This window comes from Vipera berus, assembly GCF_964194415.1.
Source record: "Vipera berus genome assembly, chromosome: Z".
Taxonomy (NCBI): Eukaryota; Metazoa; Chordata; class Lepidosauria; order Squamata; family Viperidae; genus Vipera; species Vipera berus.
In genome coordinates, this window is record NC_138205.1 from 34,933,234 (window position 1) to 34,950,559 (window position 17,326).

The 17,326-nt window shown below is 41.9% G+C and overlaps 1 protein-coding gene across 1 annotated transcript in view; it reads left to right on the forward strand.

Annotated features, from left to right (window-relative positions):
- SKAP1 (src kinase associated phosphoprotein 1) overlaps nt 1–17,326 on the forward strand; it is a 482,593-nt gene that overhangs the window by 360,509 nt on the left and 104,758 nt on the right. Inside the window, exons 6-7 of the mRNA XM_081343140.1 lie at nt 3,009–3,133; nt 10,862–10,925. Of these exons, the coding sequence (XP_081199266.1) occupies nt 3,009–3,133; nt 10,862–10,925 (189 nt within the window). The remainder of the gene's footprint in view (nt 1–3,008; nt 3,134–10,861; nt 10,926–17,326) is intronic.

Below are 17,326 nucleotides of genomic sequence, written 5' to 3' on the forward strand. Positions count from 1 at the left end.
TTGTAACTTGGGCATCTCGTTTAATTCTTTTTTAATTTTTGTATTTTTGTACTTTTATATGTTTGCCCTGTTCACCGCCCTGAGTCCTTCGGGAGAAGGGCGGTATACAAATAAAATAAAATAAATAAAATAAATAAATGATAGGCTCTCTATTTGTAACAAGTGGCCGATTATCTCAGTGAGGGCTGAGGAATTCTGGGAGTTGAAGTCCACAAGTCTTAAAAGTGCCAAGTTTGAAGAACCCTGAGCTAGCTGATAGTGGTACATATTAATAAACATGGATAAATTCATCATACATTTGTCAGTGCAAAGGGAAATTGATTCAGCAAAGGAACAACCACCAAAGAAATTAAAACTGGTACTTTTTTACTTTTTTTCTACAGTTTGTAATATTTTGTTAGAATATAGAATAAAATACAAAAATACAAAAGCAAATAGTAGTACACAGTGGGGAGGAAAAAGGGGAGGAAAGTGAGGGGGAGAAGGGAAAAAGAACAGAGTTCCTCTGTTGCAGTAGAAGGAAGCATTAACATTGAACCTCAAGTTTTTACTTTTCCATAATATTATAAACTATTTCTATAACAACAAATGAATCTAATCAGTAAAACCCAAAATTCCCCCCTTTTTAGTTATCAAGTTTTTGACACCTTGCTAAGCACTGATGGTACTCAAATATTGTCATCCTAAAATTGGTACAATGTGTCAAAAGGTTGAAAATCCCTGTCCTAGAGGCACCACATCCAGCCCACAACCCCAGTGTGTGTGGGAGAGATGGGTTCACTCATATTGTGCAGCCTTACTGGTCATTATAATGCCTATAGCACAATGTCCTACTCATGTAACATAGAATGATGTAACTAAAAAAAATCATTATTTCCTTTGTGGGTGGGGGGGGAGACAAACTGATTTCAGAAGAAATAAAAAAAATTAAAAAAAAATAAAAATTTTAGATTTTTGGAAAAAAGATCATTTACAGTGGTACTCAGCTCATGAGAAAAGAGCCGGTACCTTAGAAAAACAGATATAAAAAATTTGGAACAAAAATACAGTGTTCCAGATAAGCAACAATATAGTGATGGTCTTCTGAAAGAGAATTCTCTGAAAGAGAATATTAAATTAATATTATCAATTACAAGAAAATTTTACAGAGAAAAATGTATTTTTGGCATTGAAGCCTGAAGTATTTAATACAAATTCACACTGAGTTCAACTTTCAATTTCATACATTGTGCAAAGAAAAAAGAAATTCAGTATCACATAGAAATATTTTCCATAAAAATAAAGTCTTCTCATAGCAAAAGTTCTGTGTTTCTGTTTTTACCTGATTTTACTTATCCTTCCACCAAATTGGGTGAAACTTTGATAACTGTATGTGACAAAGAGTGTCTCTCCCTCATGAGAATATGTTTAGTGAATGTCTAAGCTTGCTTAACTTCTACTCTATCTCTGTACATCTCCTGAATCACTGACAGATAATCATAACACCCCAACCCCTATTTTGTTCCCGTGAGATCACAATGTTAATATTAAATGGCGAATCATTATAGATTAGTGATGTGATTTCTTGATTATTTTTGATAGGAAGTAAAAAAGGAAGGCTTCATAGCACCTGTAAAATGGGGGAGGGAGGGCTTGAAATATTTCATCTATCCACTGGTGTGATATCATAACATAATCCTGTCCATAGCTATAAAAACTCCTTCCCCACTAAAATATGTGTTTTAATAAAACAGCATCTTCTAGCAGTCCTAATCAACGATTTAATTGGGAAGGTAGGGAGCACTGCCTTTTGGTCAGAATTTGCCTTTTGATCCTGCAACATGGATCCTGTGGAATGATCCTCCCTTTTTATTACCCTCCTGCATATTAGCTTGAAGCAAATACATATGTCAAGTCTGCCATATGGAGACAGCTTTAAATTGCTTCATCTAGCAGCTGTTCAGAAGTGGAGAGTTATTTCTGTGCAATTTTTTCCAAGCTGTTGCAAACTTGAGAGGAAGGGTTGATGCCAGAATGAAGAAAATCTAAAATGAAAGTCCTGTGCACTCAGAGCAGTTCATCAGGCATGGATCAATTAAAAGCTTATTTGTATGGCAGTTGTAATATGAATATTAGTCCTAAGTCAGAGTTCCAATAAAAACATAGCTCTTTTATATATCCAGAATATTGTACATCCATAATCAAAAATATCTTTTCAATGACATTTTAAATTAAATCATTAATGCCAATGTATTTGATGGTCAAGCTCATATGCAGATGAAAATGTAACAAAGGGAATGTGCATTTTTCTAATGGGGCTCAAGTAATTCATAAGAGGGAACTTTTTTTTCTTAAAATAAAATGCAGTTTGAAGGAGTACAGGTAATCCTTGACTTATAACAGTTCATTCAGTGATCAATAAAAGTTACAACAGCACTGAAAAATGTGACTTATGACCATTTTTCACAGTTACAACCTTTGCAGCATCCCCATGATTATATAATCAAAATTCAGATGCTTGGTAACTGGTTCATATTTATGACCGTTGCTGTATCCCAAGGTCATGTGATCCCCTTTTGCGACCTTCTGACAAGCAAAGTCAATCGGGAAGCCAGTTTCATTTAACAACTGGATTACTAATTTAACAAGTGCAGTGATTCACTTAACAGCTATGGCAAGAAAGGTTGTAAAATGGGACAAAACTCGCTTAACAAATGTCTCATTTAGCAACCAAAGTTTTGGGCTCAATTGTGGTCATAAGTTCAGGACTGCCTGTATGGCATGAATAAAAGAATGATTATTTTTTTCTCTGCTATCCATACTTCAGTCACCATTCTATAAGCTGCCCAAAGTCACTTTGGATAATAATATGGCTGGCATAAAATTGAATAATAAATAAACAAGTAAAAATAAATATAAGGAATCTTGAATCTTAAATAGGGTCCTGTGTTGGAGAAGTAAAAGCAAGGTAGCAACTAAAAATTTATGAATACCAATAATGACTCATCACTGCTATTGCTATTATACAGGCAAACAACCAAAAGGCATATTTGCTATTGAGAACTACCACGCTCAGCTGGTTCCCTATCTGCGCAAGGATTCCCGAAGAGATTGCTGCTTTGAGTTGACTTCTCCTGGTAAACGAACCTATGAGGTAATGATTAACAGACATGGAAAATTATTTCTGCCAACATGAAATGTAGAAAGAGTTTTCATCAAGAAATTTAGTCATTATAGGTGTTTGATAAGGGGAAGGATGACATTCTATATTCTGTATTTTGGAAGATACTCAGTAAAATGTTTGGGCTTCCTTTGTCATTGATCATGCTTACAGAGGTCTGTTCAAGTAGAATTATATAAACAGTGCTGTCTGTTTGTTTATCCATCCATTTATCTTAGTTAGCTGTAAAATTCTAATATCCTGACTTAAACGATATTTTGCTATATAAAGCTTAAAATGCTTTTGAACTGCTCTGTAATGCTTGCTCCAGAATTTAGCTAGAAAGTCAGCTTGGCATGACAAGACAAAAACTTTTATTATGATTCTTTATGTTTATTACATATATATTTCACTGCTGTATTTTTTAATCTATTTTATCCTGGAATTGTTTTATTTCACATGGTTATAGGAATAATCAAGAATAATCTACTACTACTACTACTACTTAAATGAAGCTATTTTGAAGTATTGATTGCCCTCTGCCAGTATTACTTCCTATATCCATTTAAATCCAGTGGTTCTATTTCCTCCGTTTCCCATGATTTAACAAATGCCTTGCTTTGCATTCCTCAGGCTTGGGGCTATCTGATAGCTGTTGACATAACCAGTGCTCTTGTTGTGGGAAATTTTGCTCTTAGCATGAATCCTATATTCTCCTGTGCACAACATTCTGATCCTATAATTTTTTGCTAAGGGAATGAGATATTCCTCTTTCTTTCTACTAACTAATGCATATTCATGAGCCTTGGTGGAGCAGTGGGCTAATGCCTCCTTAAGTAACACCAGCTGCCTGCAATTAGTGTAGGTTCGCATCCCACCAGGCTCAAGGTTGACTCAGCCTTCCATCCTTCCGAGGTAGGTAAAATGAGGACCCAGATTGTTGGGGGCAATAAGCTGACTTTGTAATAATGCCGCTTGGGTGTGTGTGTGAAAGCCCTAACAAGCAGGCATATACATAGAATGAAGGCTACTGCTAAGCTTGTAAGCCGCCCTGAGTCTTCAGAGAAGGGCGGGATATAAATGTAATAAAAATAAAAAATAAAATAAATAAAATAAATATTCAACACTTAAATCAAAATATGTAGAATTAAAACTGAATTAAAAGCCATTGTAATCCCCCTGCACAATTGTTTTTCTCATTGTACTTGACTTAACCTATCCAGTCATTTATAAAAGTGGAAGAGCCTAGACATTGTTGCTTCAGAGCTAATATGAATTAATTTATGCTGAGTTTGAAGTTGACACAACCCAATATGTAATGTATTGGCCTTAATTGCTGTAATCAGTTGAATGATTGCTTAACGGCTGTATTGTTTGAAACCCAGACTGCTTGTCTCCAGGACTGTTAACTGTGTTTTGGCGCAGGAATTGTTACTTTATATATATATATATATATATATATATATATATATATATATATATGTGTGTGTGTGTGTGTGTGTGTGTGTGTGTGTGTGTGTGTGTGTGTGTGTGTATCTGTTACGCAGCCAATAGGGCTGCTTCTGTTGTTACTCAATAAACTAGTTGCTGTTTCACCGCTCTGCCTCATCAATGCTTAACCAAACCGAGAACTTAACAGTGGCAACGAAGGTGGGATGTGGTGCTTAACCAAGAAAAGAGCCAGAAGTCACTAGAGGGTGAGGCCAGCACCAGAGCCTGGAGGAACTACGTTTCCCCCCCCCCCTGGTCTGCCAGCAAGCCATGCTGGAGACCACCACGTCCTAAGGATCCATCCTAGGGCAGCATAGAAGCCTAGCAACACAAGGCATTGCGAGCATGAAAGTGACTCACCATGGCCAAGGTTGGCAAATTGGAAGAATTCGATGTGGTACATCCCAAGAGGTGGAGTTCTTACATCTCTCATGTCAAGAACTAACTGTGAGCTAACCAGGTTAGTGAAGACAGCTTGAAGGCCGTGACACTCCTGTGTGTGTGTGGCCCGGCAACATTCGACATAGCCGAGAACCTGGTCCCCACTGCTACGCTCGATTTGGTCGCCTATGCAGATCTCAAAAAGAAGCTCAAGGACCACTTTGAGCTGAAACTCTCCATCATTGCATGGAGACATGTGTTTGAGCAGCGGGAGCAACAGCCAGGAGAGTCTGCAACTGAGTTCATAGCCACCCTCTGACAGGCGTCTCGGCTTTGCAACTTTGCAGACCTAGAGGAAAGGCTGAGGGACTGTTTAGTCTGCAGACTGAGAAACTGAGAGCTCCAACAGAAGCTGTTTGCAAAGGACACCCTCTCATTACAAGATGCCTTGAAGGAGGTGATGGCCAATGAAGCTGCTTGAGGGGCCGTTAAAGCTTTGCGGCCCTCCAAGAACACTCCCAGCCCAGAAACCACCCACCACAAGGACGCCGAACGAATAGAAGATTCCGACTTGGACTTCAAGGTCGACCAGCTGTGGAAGCAACCAGAGGGGGACAGTGGCCAACTGACAAGACAGTTTACTTCCCTCGATGCATGGGCTGTGGAGGCCGACATAGATGCTTGGAGTGCAGGTTCCGAGCAGCAATGTGCCGGACATGTGGCAAACCAGGCCACATTGCTGCCATCTGCAGAGGTCACCAGAGGGATGGACCGCAGGAAGAAGCATTCAGGAGAGGTATTGGGACCCCGAGGCAATACAGAGTAGGCTTTTGCTCCAGCCAGAGGAGTGTGTTCAGAACTTTTGCCCATCACCCCCTTAAAGAGAAGCTTAGACTCCAGGTCAAGCTTCAGGGAGTTCCATGCAACATGGAACTGGACACAGGGTGAGTCCTATCCATAATTTCCCAAGGGACCTTCAAGCATATTTGTGGTCACAGCAGCAAATGAGCTAAACTCAGGCTGTCTAACCTTTTGCTGACGGATTTCCAAAACTCCCGCATAGCAGTCAAAGGAGAAGCTACACTCAATGTACAGTTCAAGGGATTTAAGGGTCCACTAGAGATCGTAGTAGTGGAGGGCCAGTGCACAAGCCTCATCTTTTGATGCCTTGGGCATCCAAGCAACAGGCATTCATAGAACACAAGCGGCAGACCTGTCAGCAGTTTGCCAGGAGTTTGCTGATGTCTTCAGCTCAAGTTTAGAGAAGTACAAGGGTCCTCCTATTGCCCTTCACCTTGATCCTACCATAACCCCAAGCCTTGTAGAGTGCCTTCTTCCTCAAACCCAAAATTAACACAGAGCTGGACAAGCTGGTGCAACAAGGGGTGTTGCAGTCAGTAGACAGTGGGGTGTGGGAGACCCCCATAATCACGCCATTAAGGCCAATGGTGAGGTACACATATGTGCGGATTATAAATGCACTATCAACAGGGCCCTTCAACAGCATGCATATCCGGTGCCTGTAGTCAGCCATATTTTGGCGTCACCACAGGGAGGCTGCATATTTACCAAATTAGATTTGGCACAAGCCTACCAGCAACTGCCCGTGGATGAGGCCACTGCAGAAGCTCAGACCATTGTCACCCACAGGGGGGCTTTCAGGGTTAAGTGCCTACAGTTCGGGGTTAGTGTAGCCCCAGGGCTTTTCCAGGGAGTGATGGAGCACACGCTCAAGGGCATTCCAGGAGTGTGCCCCTATTTCGAGGATGTCCTCATAGCAGGGGAGTCAGTTGAAATTTTGGCAGAACAGCTTAAGGCCATCCTTCAGCATTTCCACAAAGCGGGGTTGAAGCTTAAAAAGGAGAAATGCAAGATTGGGGTAGATTCAACTGAGTTCCTTGGTTTCCGCATTGATGCCACAGGCATTCATCCAGCGGACTCCAATCTCAAAGCAATTCAGCAGGCCCCAGTCTGAAGTCTAAGGGGGAGTTTCAGGCCTTTTTGGGGCTATTGAACTTTTACCATGCCTTCCTTCCACACAAGGCTGCAATGGCAGAGCCGTTACACCGGCTCTTGGACAAAAAGGCACAGTGGCAGTGGACAAGCATCCACGAGAAAAGCTTCTCAGCAGTCAAATCACTGCTGTCTTTGAACTCAGTGCTTACCCACTTTAATGAGAAACTGCCTATCTGCATCGCTTGTGTTGCATCTCCGTACGAAGTTGGGGCCGTGTTGAGCCACTTGAAGGCTGACGGGAGACAGACTCCCATTGCTTACTGCTCTAGGACTCTGTCATCAGCAGAATGCAATTACACGCAAATAGACAGGGAGGCTCTGGCCATAGTGGCCAGCATAAAAAAGTTTCATGACTACTTGTATGGCCGTTATTTCATGGACCACAAGCCACTTCTTGGGTTGTTCACCACAAACAAACAGACACCTCAGATTCTATCGCCATGAATGCTGAGGTGGTCTATCTTCCTTTCAGCCTACAGCTACAGGCTGATTCACAAACTGGGCAGGGAAATGAGCCATGCAGATGGCCTTAGCAGGTTGCCCCTGCCACACATAGAGCCAGATCCCACTCTGGCTGTACGCATCCTGGCTATCCAGGATTTGCCGGAGTCTCCCCTTCACGCTGGGGACGTGGCTGCTGAGACAGCCACTGACAAGACGCTTAGCCATGTGTTGAATTGGGTGCACATGGGATAGCCTGACAAATGTCCAGGGCCAGAATTCCAGAGTTTCTACATGAGGAAAGATGAGCTCTCAGCTCATAAGGGGTGCATTCTTTGGGGGAGTCAGGTCATAGTCCCGAGCTCTTTGAGACCCAGGGTTTTAGAGTCTCTGCATGAGAGACATCCGGGAATAGTCCGGATAAAGGCACTCACGAGGAGCTACCTTTAGTGGCCTGGGCTAGACAAAAATATTGAGGCCCAAGTGCATGGCTGTTACACTTGCCAGCAATCCAGGCCCGAGATGCTGCGAGCTCCTGTCCACCAATGGGAAGCCACACATGCATCATGGTCAAGAATTCACATTGAATTTGCAGAGCCATTTCAGGGACAGCTGTTTCTCATTGTCATGGACAGTCACTCCAAATGGTTAGAGGTCGCACCAGTCCCAACTATGACTACTGCCAGGACCATCCAGGAACTGCACAGGATCTTTGCAATGCACCAGTTGCCAGACGTGCTGGTCTCTGACAATGGGGCTCAATTTACCACAGCAGAATTTCAGTCCTTTCTCATGGCTAATTTAATAAGGCATGCCACTTTGGCCCTCTTTCACCCGGCCTCAAATGGCCAAGTGGAATGCATGGTCTGAATGACCAAAGAATCCTTAAAGAGGATCGTCACTGGTGACTGGCACCCCAGGCGGGCAGATTTCTTACTCTGCCAATGCACAACTCCCTGCACTTCTACAGGCAGAAGCCCAGCTGAACTTAGATGGGACCAGCACTTAATTACTAAGCTGGATCGGCTGCACCCTGACCGAGTTGCTTTGGACACAGCACAGCCAAAGCCACCACGAAGTTTGTAAGTTGGTGACTGGGTTTGGGCCTTAAATTACAGTCAAGGGGCATTGTGGGTGGTAGCTGTGGTTGCTAAGGTGTCAGAGCCACTTTCGTACGAAGTGGTCCTGGAAGATGGTCGAGTAATTCAATGGCACATCGACCAACTGCATTGGAGGCTAGCGAACTAGTCACTGGTCAAGACTCTCAAGAGGGCCAACCATAGGGGCGGCACGACAGTAGCTTGACAGCAGAACCTGCATGCTCCAACAGAACTCTCAGCTGAGGAGATGGGGGTGTGGCCATAGGTGAATTTTCTCCAGACACACAGACTGCACCCACTGAGCAGTACCGGCAAATGGCTCCGAGTTCCAGCCCGGGGGACTCTGTTCCTCAAATGGACTTTGGCTTGGGCCTACCGGAACAGGCCAGTCAAGTCGCCCCAAAGACATTGGGTCTCAAAGTTCTGGTCTACCGAGCCGGGCAGGTGAGCAGGTAGACCGAGAGCCTCCAGCGACCCCAAGACATTCGGAACGGACGTGAAAGCCGCCTAAGTATTTACAGGACTATGTCAAGCATTTGAGATTATGAACCATCTAGGGGGAAGGGGTGTAATGTATTGGCCTTAATTGCTGTAATCAGTTAAATGATTGCTTAACGGCTGTATTGTTTGAAACCCAGACTGCTTGTCTCCAGGACTGTTAACTGTGTTTTGGCGCGGGAATATATATGTCTGTGTGTGTGTGTGTGTGTGTGTGTGTGTGTGTTAAGCAGCCGTTAGGGCTGCTTCTGTTGTTACTCAATAAACTAGTTGCTGTTTCACCACTCTGCCTCATCAATGCCTAACCGAAACGAGAACTTTATTTATTTATTTATTTATTTAATTATATTTTTATACCGCCCTTCTCCTGGAGGACTCAGGGCGGTGTACAGGGCAATAAATATAAAAAAGCAGAATACAAAAGTTAAAAAACGATTAAATATTTAGCCCAGTTTAAAACAGTATTAAAACAGTATTAAAACATATTAAAACTTAACACAATCAACATGTGAAAATCCCACCCAGTAAAATTAATTGAGATTCAAGGCTGTTCAAAATAACTTAAGTGAACCAGACCCTGTTTTTTGGGGTCTAATAGATTGCTGCTTCCTATTCCCATACTTTTCTCCCTGATTAGCCTGTTAGCTAGCTATTCTTCTGACTCTTCATTCAGTGTTTATCTCTGCATCCTTCCTTATATTGAGCAAGCTTTTTACACCAGGGTGATAGTGAAGCAAAATATCCTCTGCCTTATTAGTACAGTGAAATAATTCCCCTTTCAAAATACACCCTGACCTAGAGTATCACCCAAAGAGATATGGCATTGTGAATCAATATCTGAATCTTCATCTACTTTGTTAACATAAATCTATTAATGCATAACTTTCTCCATGCATGTTATTTTTGGTCCCCAAATCTATTCCAACACCAGTGTATTCCTGTGGCAGAGTTTGCATTTTAATCTGATGTATCTCCAGTCATCACACATTGTCTATTGTTTGGTTTCCTTTCAATATATATGTGTACATCCTCTTCTGAGAAAAGTGGTGTGCCCTTTTATGATTATTTAAAAATACTCACATGGTCTATGTGAGTAATGTGAATTGCATGAGATGATATGTGCTTTCTGGGATTCCAAAGTAAACTCAGACATGCAGAAAAGTTCACTTCCTCATTCCTCAATGAGTCTATTTAGATTTTTAAAATAAGTGAACAAATGTAAAAATAACATTTTTTTAAAAAAAAAGTAGGGGGGGACTATTTTACACAGAATGAGAAGAAATGAATAGTTGTGGAAATGAAGGACATTCTGATATTTGTCCAGACAAAAATATTACTGTATAAGGCTTACTTACCTATTCATATTTAAATCATTAGCTTTCTTAATGTTCACTGATTCAGCAATAAACTGTGAACAACCAGTTCTCTGTGTGGATGCCACTTCCAGAAGTCCATTCTGGGCCTGGGCAACCATAAATTGGCTACCGGTGCTGCCGATCTGGTGCGAACCAGCTGAATCCCACCACTGAGTTGCAGTGTTTCTGAATCATGTGATCACCTTTTGTGACTTTTTAACAAACAAAGTCAATGGAAAAGCCAGATTCAGTTAACAACAGTGTTACTAACTTAACTGCAGTGATTCGCTTAACAATAATAGCAAGAAAAGTCATAAAATAGGGAAAAATTCATCTAACAAATGTCTTGCTTAGCAACAGAAATTCTGGGCTCAATTGTGGTTGTAAGTCGAGAATTATCTGTATATGTTTGGCGTTCTGATTTTTTTTTTTTTTTGCAGTTCACAGCTGCTAATCCTGCAGAAGCTATAGACTGGGTAGATCATATCACATTTCTGCTGAAAGGTGAGTCCCTTAGGAAGGATAAACCCATACTTTAATTATAATAATTAACCAATGAATCAATTACATATTTATCAATCAACTATGGACATCAATAGCCTTAACTAATCCATCAATTTATGGTAATTCTCTTCAGTTTACACAAAGTGGGAGGAGAAGAAATATTTTCCTAAATGTTCAAGTGAACCCGAGAGGAAAAAACAAACGTTTATGCTCAGTGTCACATGTATGAACATACCTATCTTTTTCTTCTGGACCTTGACAATCACTCTCCTATGTCTGCCTTCTCTGAAAATATTCACTTTTATATTAGTCCTGGGGTGATATTGGTAGAGTCCAGACTGGTAACAACTTTGCATCTGCTTTATTTTATTTATTTGTTTGTTTATATTTCATATTTGTTAATCACCCAACTCACTCAAAGATTTTTGAAGGAGATATTAAAAAATTCTTCTCTAGTCAAGTTATGCTTACCACTCTTATACCCAATGATCACAAGACCATTTGTATTTATTTTCGGCATCCCATAGGATTTCAAGATCTATTTATTTATCTGATTGTTATTATCAAGATTTTCCACATAAGTGCTGCTAGTATTATAACTCTTCGTACCTTTTTCATCCTTTTCCAAAATTCATGCCCTTATTCTTCCTTCAAAAATGCTGCATATATGGACACTGATCACATCAACAGGATTTTATTTTTCTGCCACATATATAATGATGATGATGATGATGATGATGATGATGTGGGAAGGGACCTTGGAGGTCATCTAGTCCAACCCCCTGCTCAGGCAGGAGATCCTATACCATTTCAGACAAATGGCTGTTCAGTCTCTTCTTAAAAACTTCCCAGTTTGGACCATTCACAGGCAGGTTGTTCCACTAATTAATTGTTCTAACTGTCAGGAAATTTCTCCTTAGTTTTAGGTTGCTTCTCTCTTTGGTTAGTTTCTGTCCATTGCTTCTTGTCCTGTCTTCAGGTTCTTTGGAGAATAGCTTGACTCCCTCTTCTTTGTGGCAATCCCTGAGATATTGGAACACTGCTATCATGTCACCCCTCGTTCTTCTCTTCATTAAACTAGACATACCCAATTCCAGTAACCATTCCTTATATGTTTTAGCCTCCAGTCCCCTAATCATCTTTGTTGCTCTTCTCTGTACTCTTTCTAGAGTCTCGACATCTTTTTTACATTGTGGTGACCAAAACTGGATGCAGTATTCCAAATGTGGCCTTACGAAGGCATTGTAAAGTGGTATTAACACTTCACATGATCTTGATTCTATCCCTCTGTTAATGCAGCCTAGCAGTGTGTTGGCTTTTTTGGCAGCTGCAGCACACTGCTGGCTCATATTTAAGTAATTGTTCATTAAGACTCCGCAATCCCTCTCACAGTTACCACTATTGACCAAGGTACCACCTATACTATACCTGTGCATTTGGTTTTTCTTGCCTAAATGTAGAACCTTACTTTTTTCCACTATTGAATTTCATTTTGTTAGATAGCGCCCAATGTTCAAGTCTGTCAAGATCCTTCTGTATCTTAAGCCTATCTTCTGGAGTGTTGGCTATTCCTGCCAACTTGGTGTCGTCTGCAAATTTGATGAGTTCCCCATCTATCCCCACATCCAAATCATTGATGAAGATGTTGTTTGTCATCACTTTCCCTTCCATGGCTTGCAACCTATTTATCAACAGATTATTTCTATCTTGAATAGATCTCTTGAGAGCAGTTCCTCAGTTCCACAGACTTCAGTTAACATATGAGGTACTGTATACCTTAGAATCATAGAATCATAGGACTAGAAAAAACCTTGGAGGTCTTTTAGTCCAACCTCTTGTCCAAGGCAGGAGGCCTATACCATCCTGGACAAATAGCTGTCCAATCCTTTCTTGAAAACTTTCAGCAATGGAGCACCCACAACTCTGGGAAGCAAGCTATTCTATTGATTAATGTTTCACACCTTTCAGAAAATTTCTCCTTAGTTCCAGGTTGAATCTCTGTTTAATGAGCTTCCACCCATTGTTTTTTGTTCTGCCCTCAGGTGCTTTGGAGTATAAGTCCATTCCCTCTTCTCGGTATCAGCCCCTAACCCTAACCCTAACCCTAACCCTAATCTCTCTTTGTTAGACTAGACATACCTAGTTCCCTTAACCGTTCATAATATTATTTAGCCTTCAGACCTCTGTCATCTTTGTTGCTTTTCTCTGCACTTTTTAAGGCCTCAGCATCTTTGTTTTATTGTGGTGACTTGATCCGGACACTGTATGCCAATTGTGGCCTCAGTAGTGCAGTATAGTGCAGTGCTATAACTTCTGTTATCTTGATGCTATCACTCTATTGTGTTTATTGTCTTATCTAGACCATTAATGAAGATGTGGAACAGCACTGAGCCCAAGACAAAACCTTGAGATATCCCACTTTCACTGAAATCCAAAAGTACTATATCCATAGCACTTCCACTGCTTTAATTACTTCATCAAAAAAGGCAATAAGGTTTGCCTCTAGATTCTCCACCTTCTCTTCCAGCAATCTAATCAGTTTACACTTGATGCAGGTATAATTTGAGTTCAAAATAAGCAGGAATACAATGATGGCACAAACCTTGCAGGACACTTTGGTGCTAGCCTCTTTACCCATGATTTTGGTATTGTCCATATAAATGCTCCCAATAAATCCAAGGCAAACAAAAGTTTTAGATCCAAGGCAAACAGAATATTGTTATCTATATTTTCAATACCTTGAATTCCCTCAGACAAAGTTTACAGTCCACAAAAATTTGCAATCTTAAATTTGCAACTAATGTAAATAAAGGAATAAAAAAAATAAATTTGAAGTTCTTTAGTTCTTCATATGTTTAGAAAGAAAGAAAAATAAAGTCTGGAAGCCATGAGTCCCAGTTGCTTTCACTCAAGAAACTTCTTACTTTGCCTTGCTCCTGAAATGGAGGAGAGGCATCAAGGCTGGAGGCAGCAGGGTTTCTTTCATCTTTCTTTGTATATTTTGTTTAAAATCACTTGGTGTGGCAGAGTCCTCTGTCCTCACTTGTGCATTGGACAATCCTTCAGCCTCTCACCAGGGCTTAACGTCTTAATGGCAGAAATCCATAGCCAGTCAATCACTCCTCTGGGAGAGAAAGAAAGCCTGAAGCAGACAGCAATGAGCCACAAGCAAGCAGGCAAACCCTCCAACAGCCACCCTCAGGAGCTCCACGGGATGCATCTGGTCCCAGTTGCTATCTTTACTTATATACCTTAAGCCCAATCTTCTATACAAGAGATCAGTGACACATAGACAATTCCAAATATAGTCAGCACATCATTTTAATTATATATTACCTATATGAATAGGATCTTCAGCTTTAACATGTTGTTCCAAGTAGGATATTTGGAAAATATCTGGCCCTTTTGCTAAAATGTCATTAGGTAAATTTCCTTTCTTCCCTCTCTCCCTTCCTCCTTCAAAAAGTATCTTCAATTTTATAGAAAGCAGAGAATGAGTAAAAATTAGAAACAAAGGGCTCCACCTGGGATGTCCTGGATCCAGCCAGCAAATCAGAAGCTATGTTGTGATTAATATGCCTTCATGTTTTGGTATAATGATAGAAGCACAAATTAGTTGTGCCATTGTATAAAAAAGTATTAGGGAGGCTTCTTCAGGTTTCAGTGAAAAATAAACCTCAATGAACCAGGTAGGACAAAGATCCTACCCTTCATATACAATCTTGAAGTTAACTCTATCAGAGATCTGGTGAAGCTAGATACTCTCTGTCAGAACTTTACCCTAAGAATGGTAATAAATATCTCTCTAGGAAAGCAAGCATGCATTTATGGGCTTTACAATGAAAGATTCAAGGATTAGACTCAAACTGATAAGTTGATAGATGCAAAAGACGCCCTTGTGACAATGAAGATCAGCTACTGTAGAATCTAGGATCAAGCCATATTATATTTATGCCAGCCCTGGATTTAAACCTGTGTTTCTTTCTCCTGCCTTTACGTGGTAACATATTTTTTTGCTCCTCCATGTGCCTCAACATATAGTCATGGAGGTCACATGAAATTTTTGAAATTTTTGCGGACAATGCTGGCTCTCTCAGCTAAGAAATGGAGATGAGCATTGCTATATACATAATGTTATTTGTTATAGTGACAGCTCAGCCGGCATCAGCTGTGTAACACCCGGCAACAACAGGTGGCGTCAAACCCCACCTTCATTGGTCAGGCCGTTCTGACGGGACCTTTCTGGGCAGTGGATTGGCTGCCTGCCTGCCAGCAACAGTATTTAAAGGGCGTTGAGCTGTGGAGAGTTCCCAGTCTGTTTAAACCACAATAAAGCTGAGTTACTGACCCACTGTCCTGTCATCTGTTCCTGATCGGTCCTGGCACCCAACATAACAGTGGCGATGAGGGTGGGATACTGCTTTTAGGAGCTGAAGCACTAGCTGAGTCACTAGAGCTGAAGCGCTTGCAATCCGCGGGAAAGGGAAAGAGAAAATTCTCCCAATTGATTCCTTCCCATCAAAAAGCAGTAGCCGGACCTGAACAGAATGACCCAAATCGGACACATCCGCGAGTTCGATGTCCGCTACCCGGGACACTGGGAGTCACACCTGGGGCAAGTTGAAGGGTATCTCCTAGTGAACCGAATCACGGAAGATCGGATGAAGGCAGTGGCGTTGCTCTGTATCAGCGGGCCAGCCATGTACGATGTGGCTGTCGGGTTATGCATTCCAGATCCTGTCACCTCACTACCTTACGCGGACCTCGTCAACAAATTGAGTCAGCATTTCATGCCTAAGAAATCGGAGTTTTACTGGCGACTAAAATTCATCCAGAGGAACCAGCTCCCCGGAGAATTGGCAACTGATTTTGTGGCTGCTGTTCGACAAGCCGCTCGAATGTGCAGGTTCCCCGACCTGGAAGACCGGATTCGGGACAGAATCGTGTTTGGCCTGAGCGACGATCACCTCCAACAAAAGATAATCGCGAAGCCAACCCTGAGCCTGTCAGAGGTCATCAATGAAATAATGGCTCAAGAGGCGATTAATGAAAAAAACGTGCTCCGACACAGCAACAACCCAAGTGGCTCCATTCACCAGGAGAGTGCTGTGGATGGCAGAGAGGGAGAAACGGCTAACGAGGCAGAGATTGATGCCATTCTCCAGAGGCTGGAGAAATTCAAGAACCGTTGCGACAATGCACCAACGCAGAAGAAACCGGTCGGGGCCAACAAAAATCCAAGAATCCCGGGCTGCAATCCAAGGGGAAACAACCAAAACTGTGCCAGCTGCGGGGGCAACCACCCCAGAGCATCATGCCGGTTCCGCAGTGCCAGATGCCATGCATGCGGTAAAACTGGCCACATTCAAACTGTCTGTCGAGCCCAGAACCGTGACAACCTAAACGAAATTGACGAGCAGCCTGCAGGTACTAGTAACCCCGTTGAGCCCCCTGGGACCTGGTCACACTCAGTTGTAGAAAATTTGGAAGTGGCAATTCACCCCCTGCTCAAACCAAAAATCCAAATTTCAGTCTTTGTGGAAGGAATTCCTTGCCAAATGGAAGTGGATTCTGGATCATCCGTTTCCTTAATCTCATTCGAGACATATTCATTAATTTGCAGTCAGAGCAGGCGGCGGATTTGCATAGAACCAACCAAAATTAGACTAATGGATTTCCAACGCACCCCAATGAAATTAAGGGGACAGGCCACGGTTTTAGTAAATTATAAGGGATTCCGGGGCCAGCTAAAGGTACTAATCACAGAGGGGGAAAGGTCTAATTTGGTAGGCCTAGATTGGTTTGAAGCCCTAGGCATTTGGCTAGGGGGGGGCAAACAGCGTCCAGCCTAGAAACCTCGACTCCGTCTGTAATGAATTTACAGACGTGTTTGGGGGTGGGTTGGGAAAATATACAGGGCCCCCAATAAAATTAAAATTAAATCCCGAAATCCTGCCCATTAGGATTAAAGCCAGGAGGGTCCTGTTCGCTCTAAAACAAAAAATTGAGAGCGAACTGGATAAATTAGTTAATCAGGGAATTTTGGAACCCGTTGAAGGGGGGGAATGGGAAACTCCCATTATCACCCCCCTCAAACCGAACGGTCAAATAAGAATTTGTGCGGATTATAAGGCCTCTGTAAACCAGGCCTTGAATCCGCATGCTTACCCGGTCCCCTCGGTAAAACACGTCCTCTCTGCAATACAGTCCGGCGCCATCTTTGTGAAGCTCTATTTGGCGCAGGCGTACCAGCAGGTTCCGGTTACCCGCGAAACAGCTGAGATTCAAACTATTGTCACACACAGAGGAGCCTTTCGAGTGAATCGCTTACAATTTGGAATTGCTGTAGCTCCTGGAATATTCCAGGAGATAATGGAAAAGACACTCAAAGGCATCCCTGG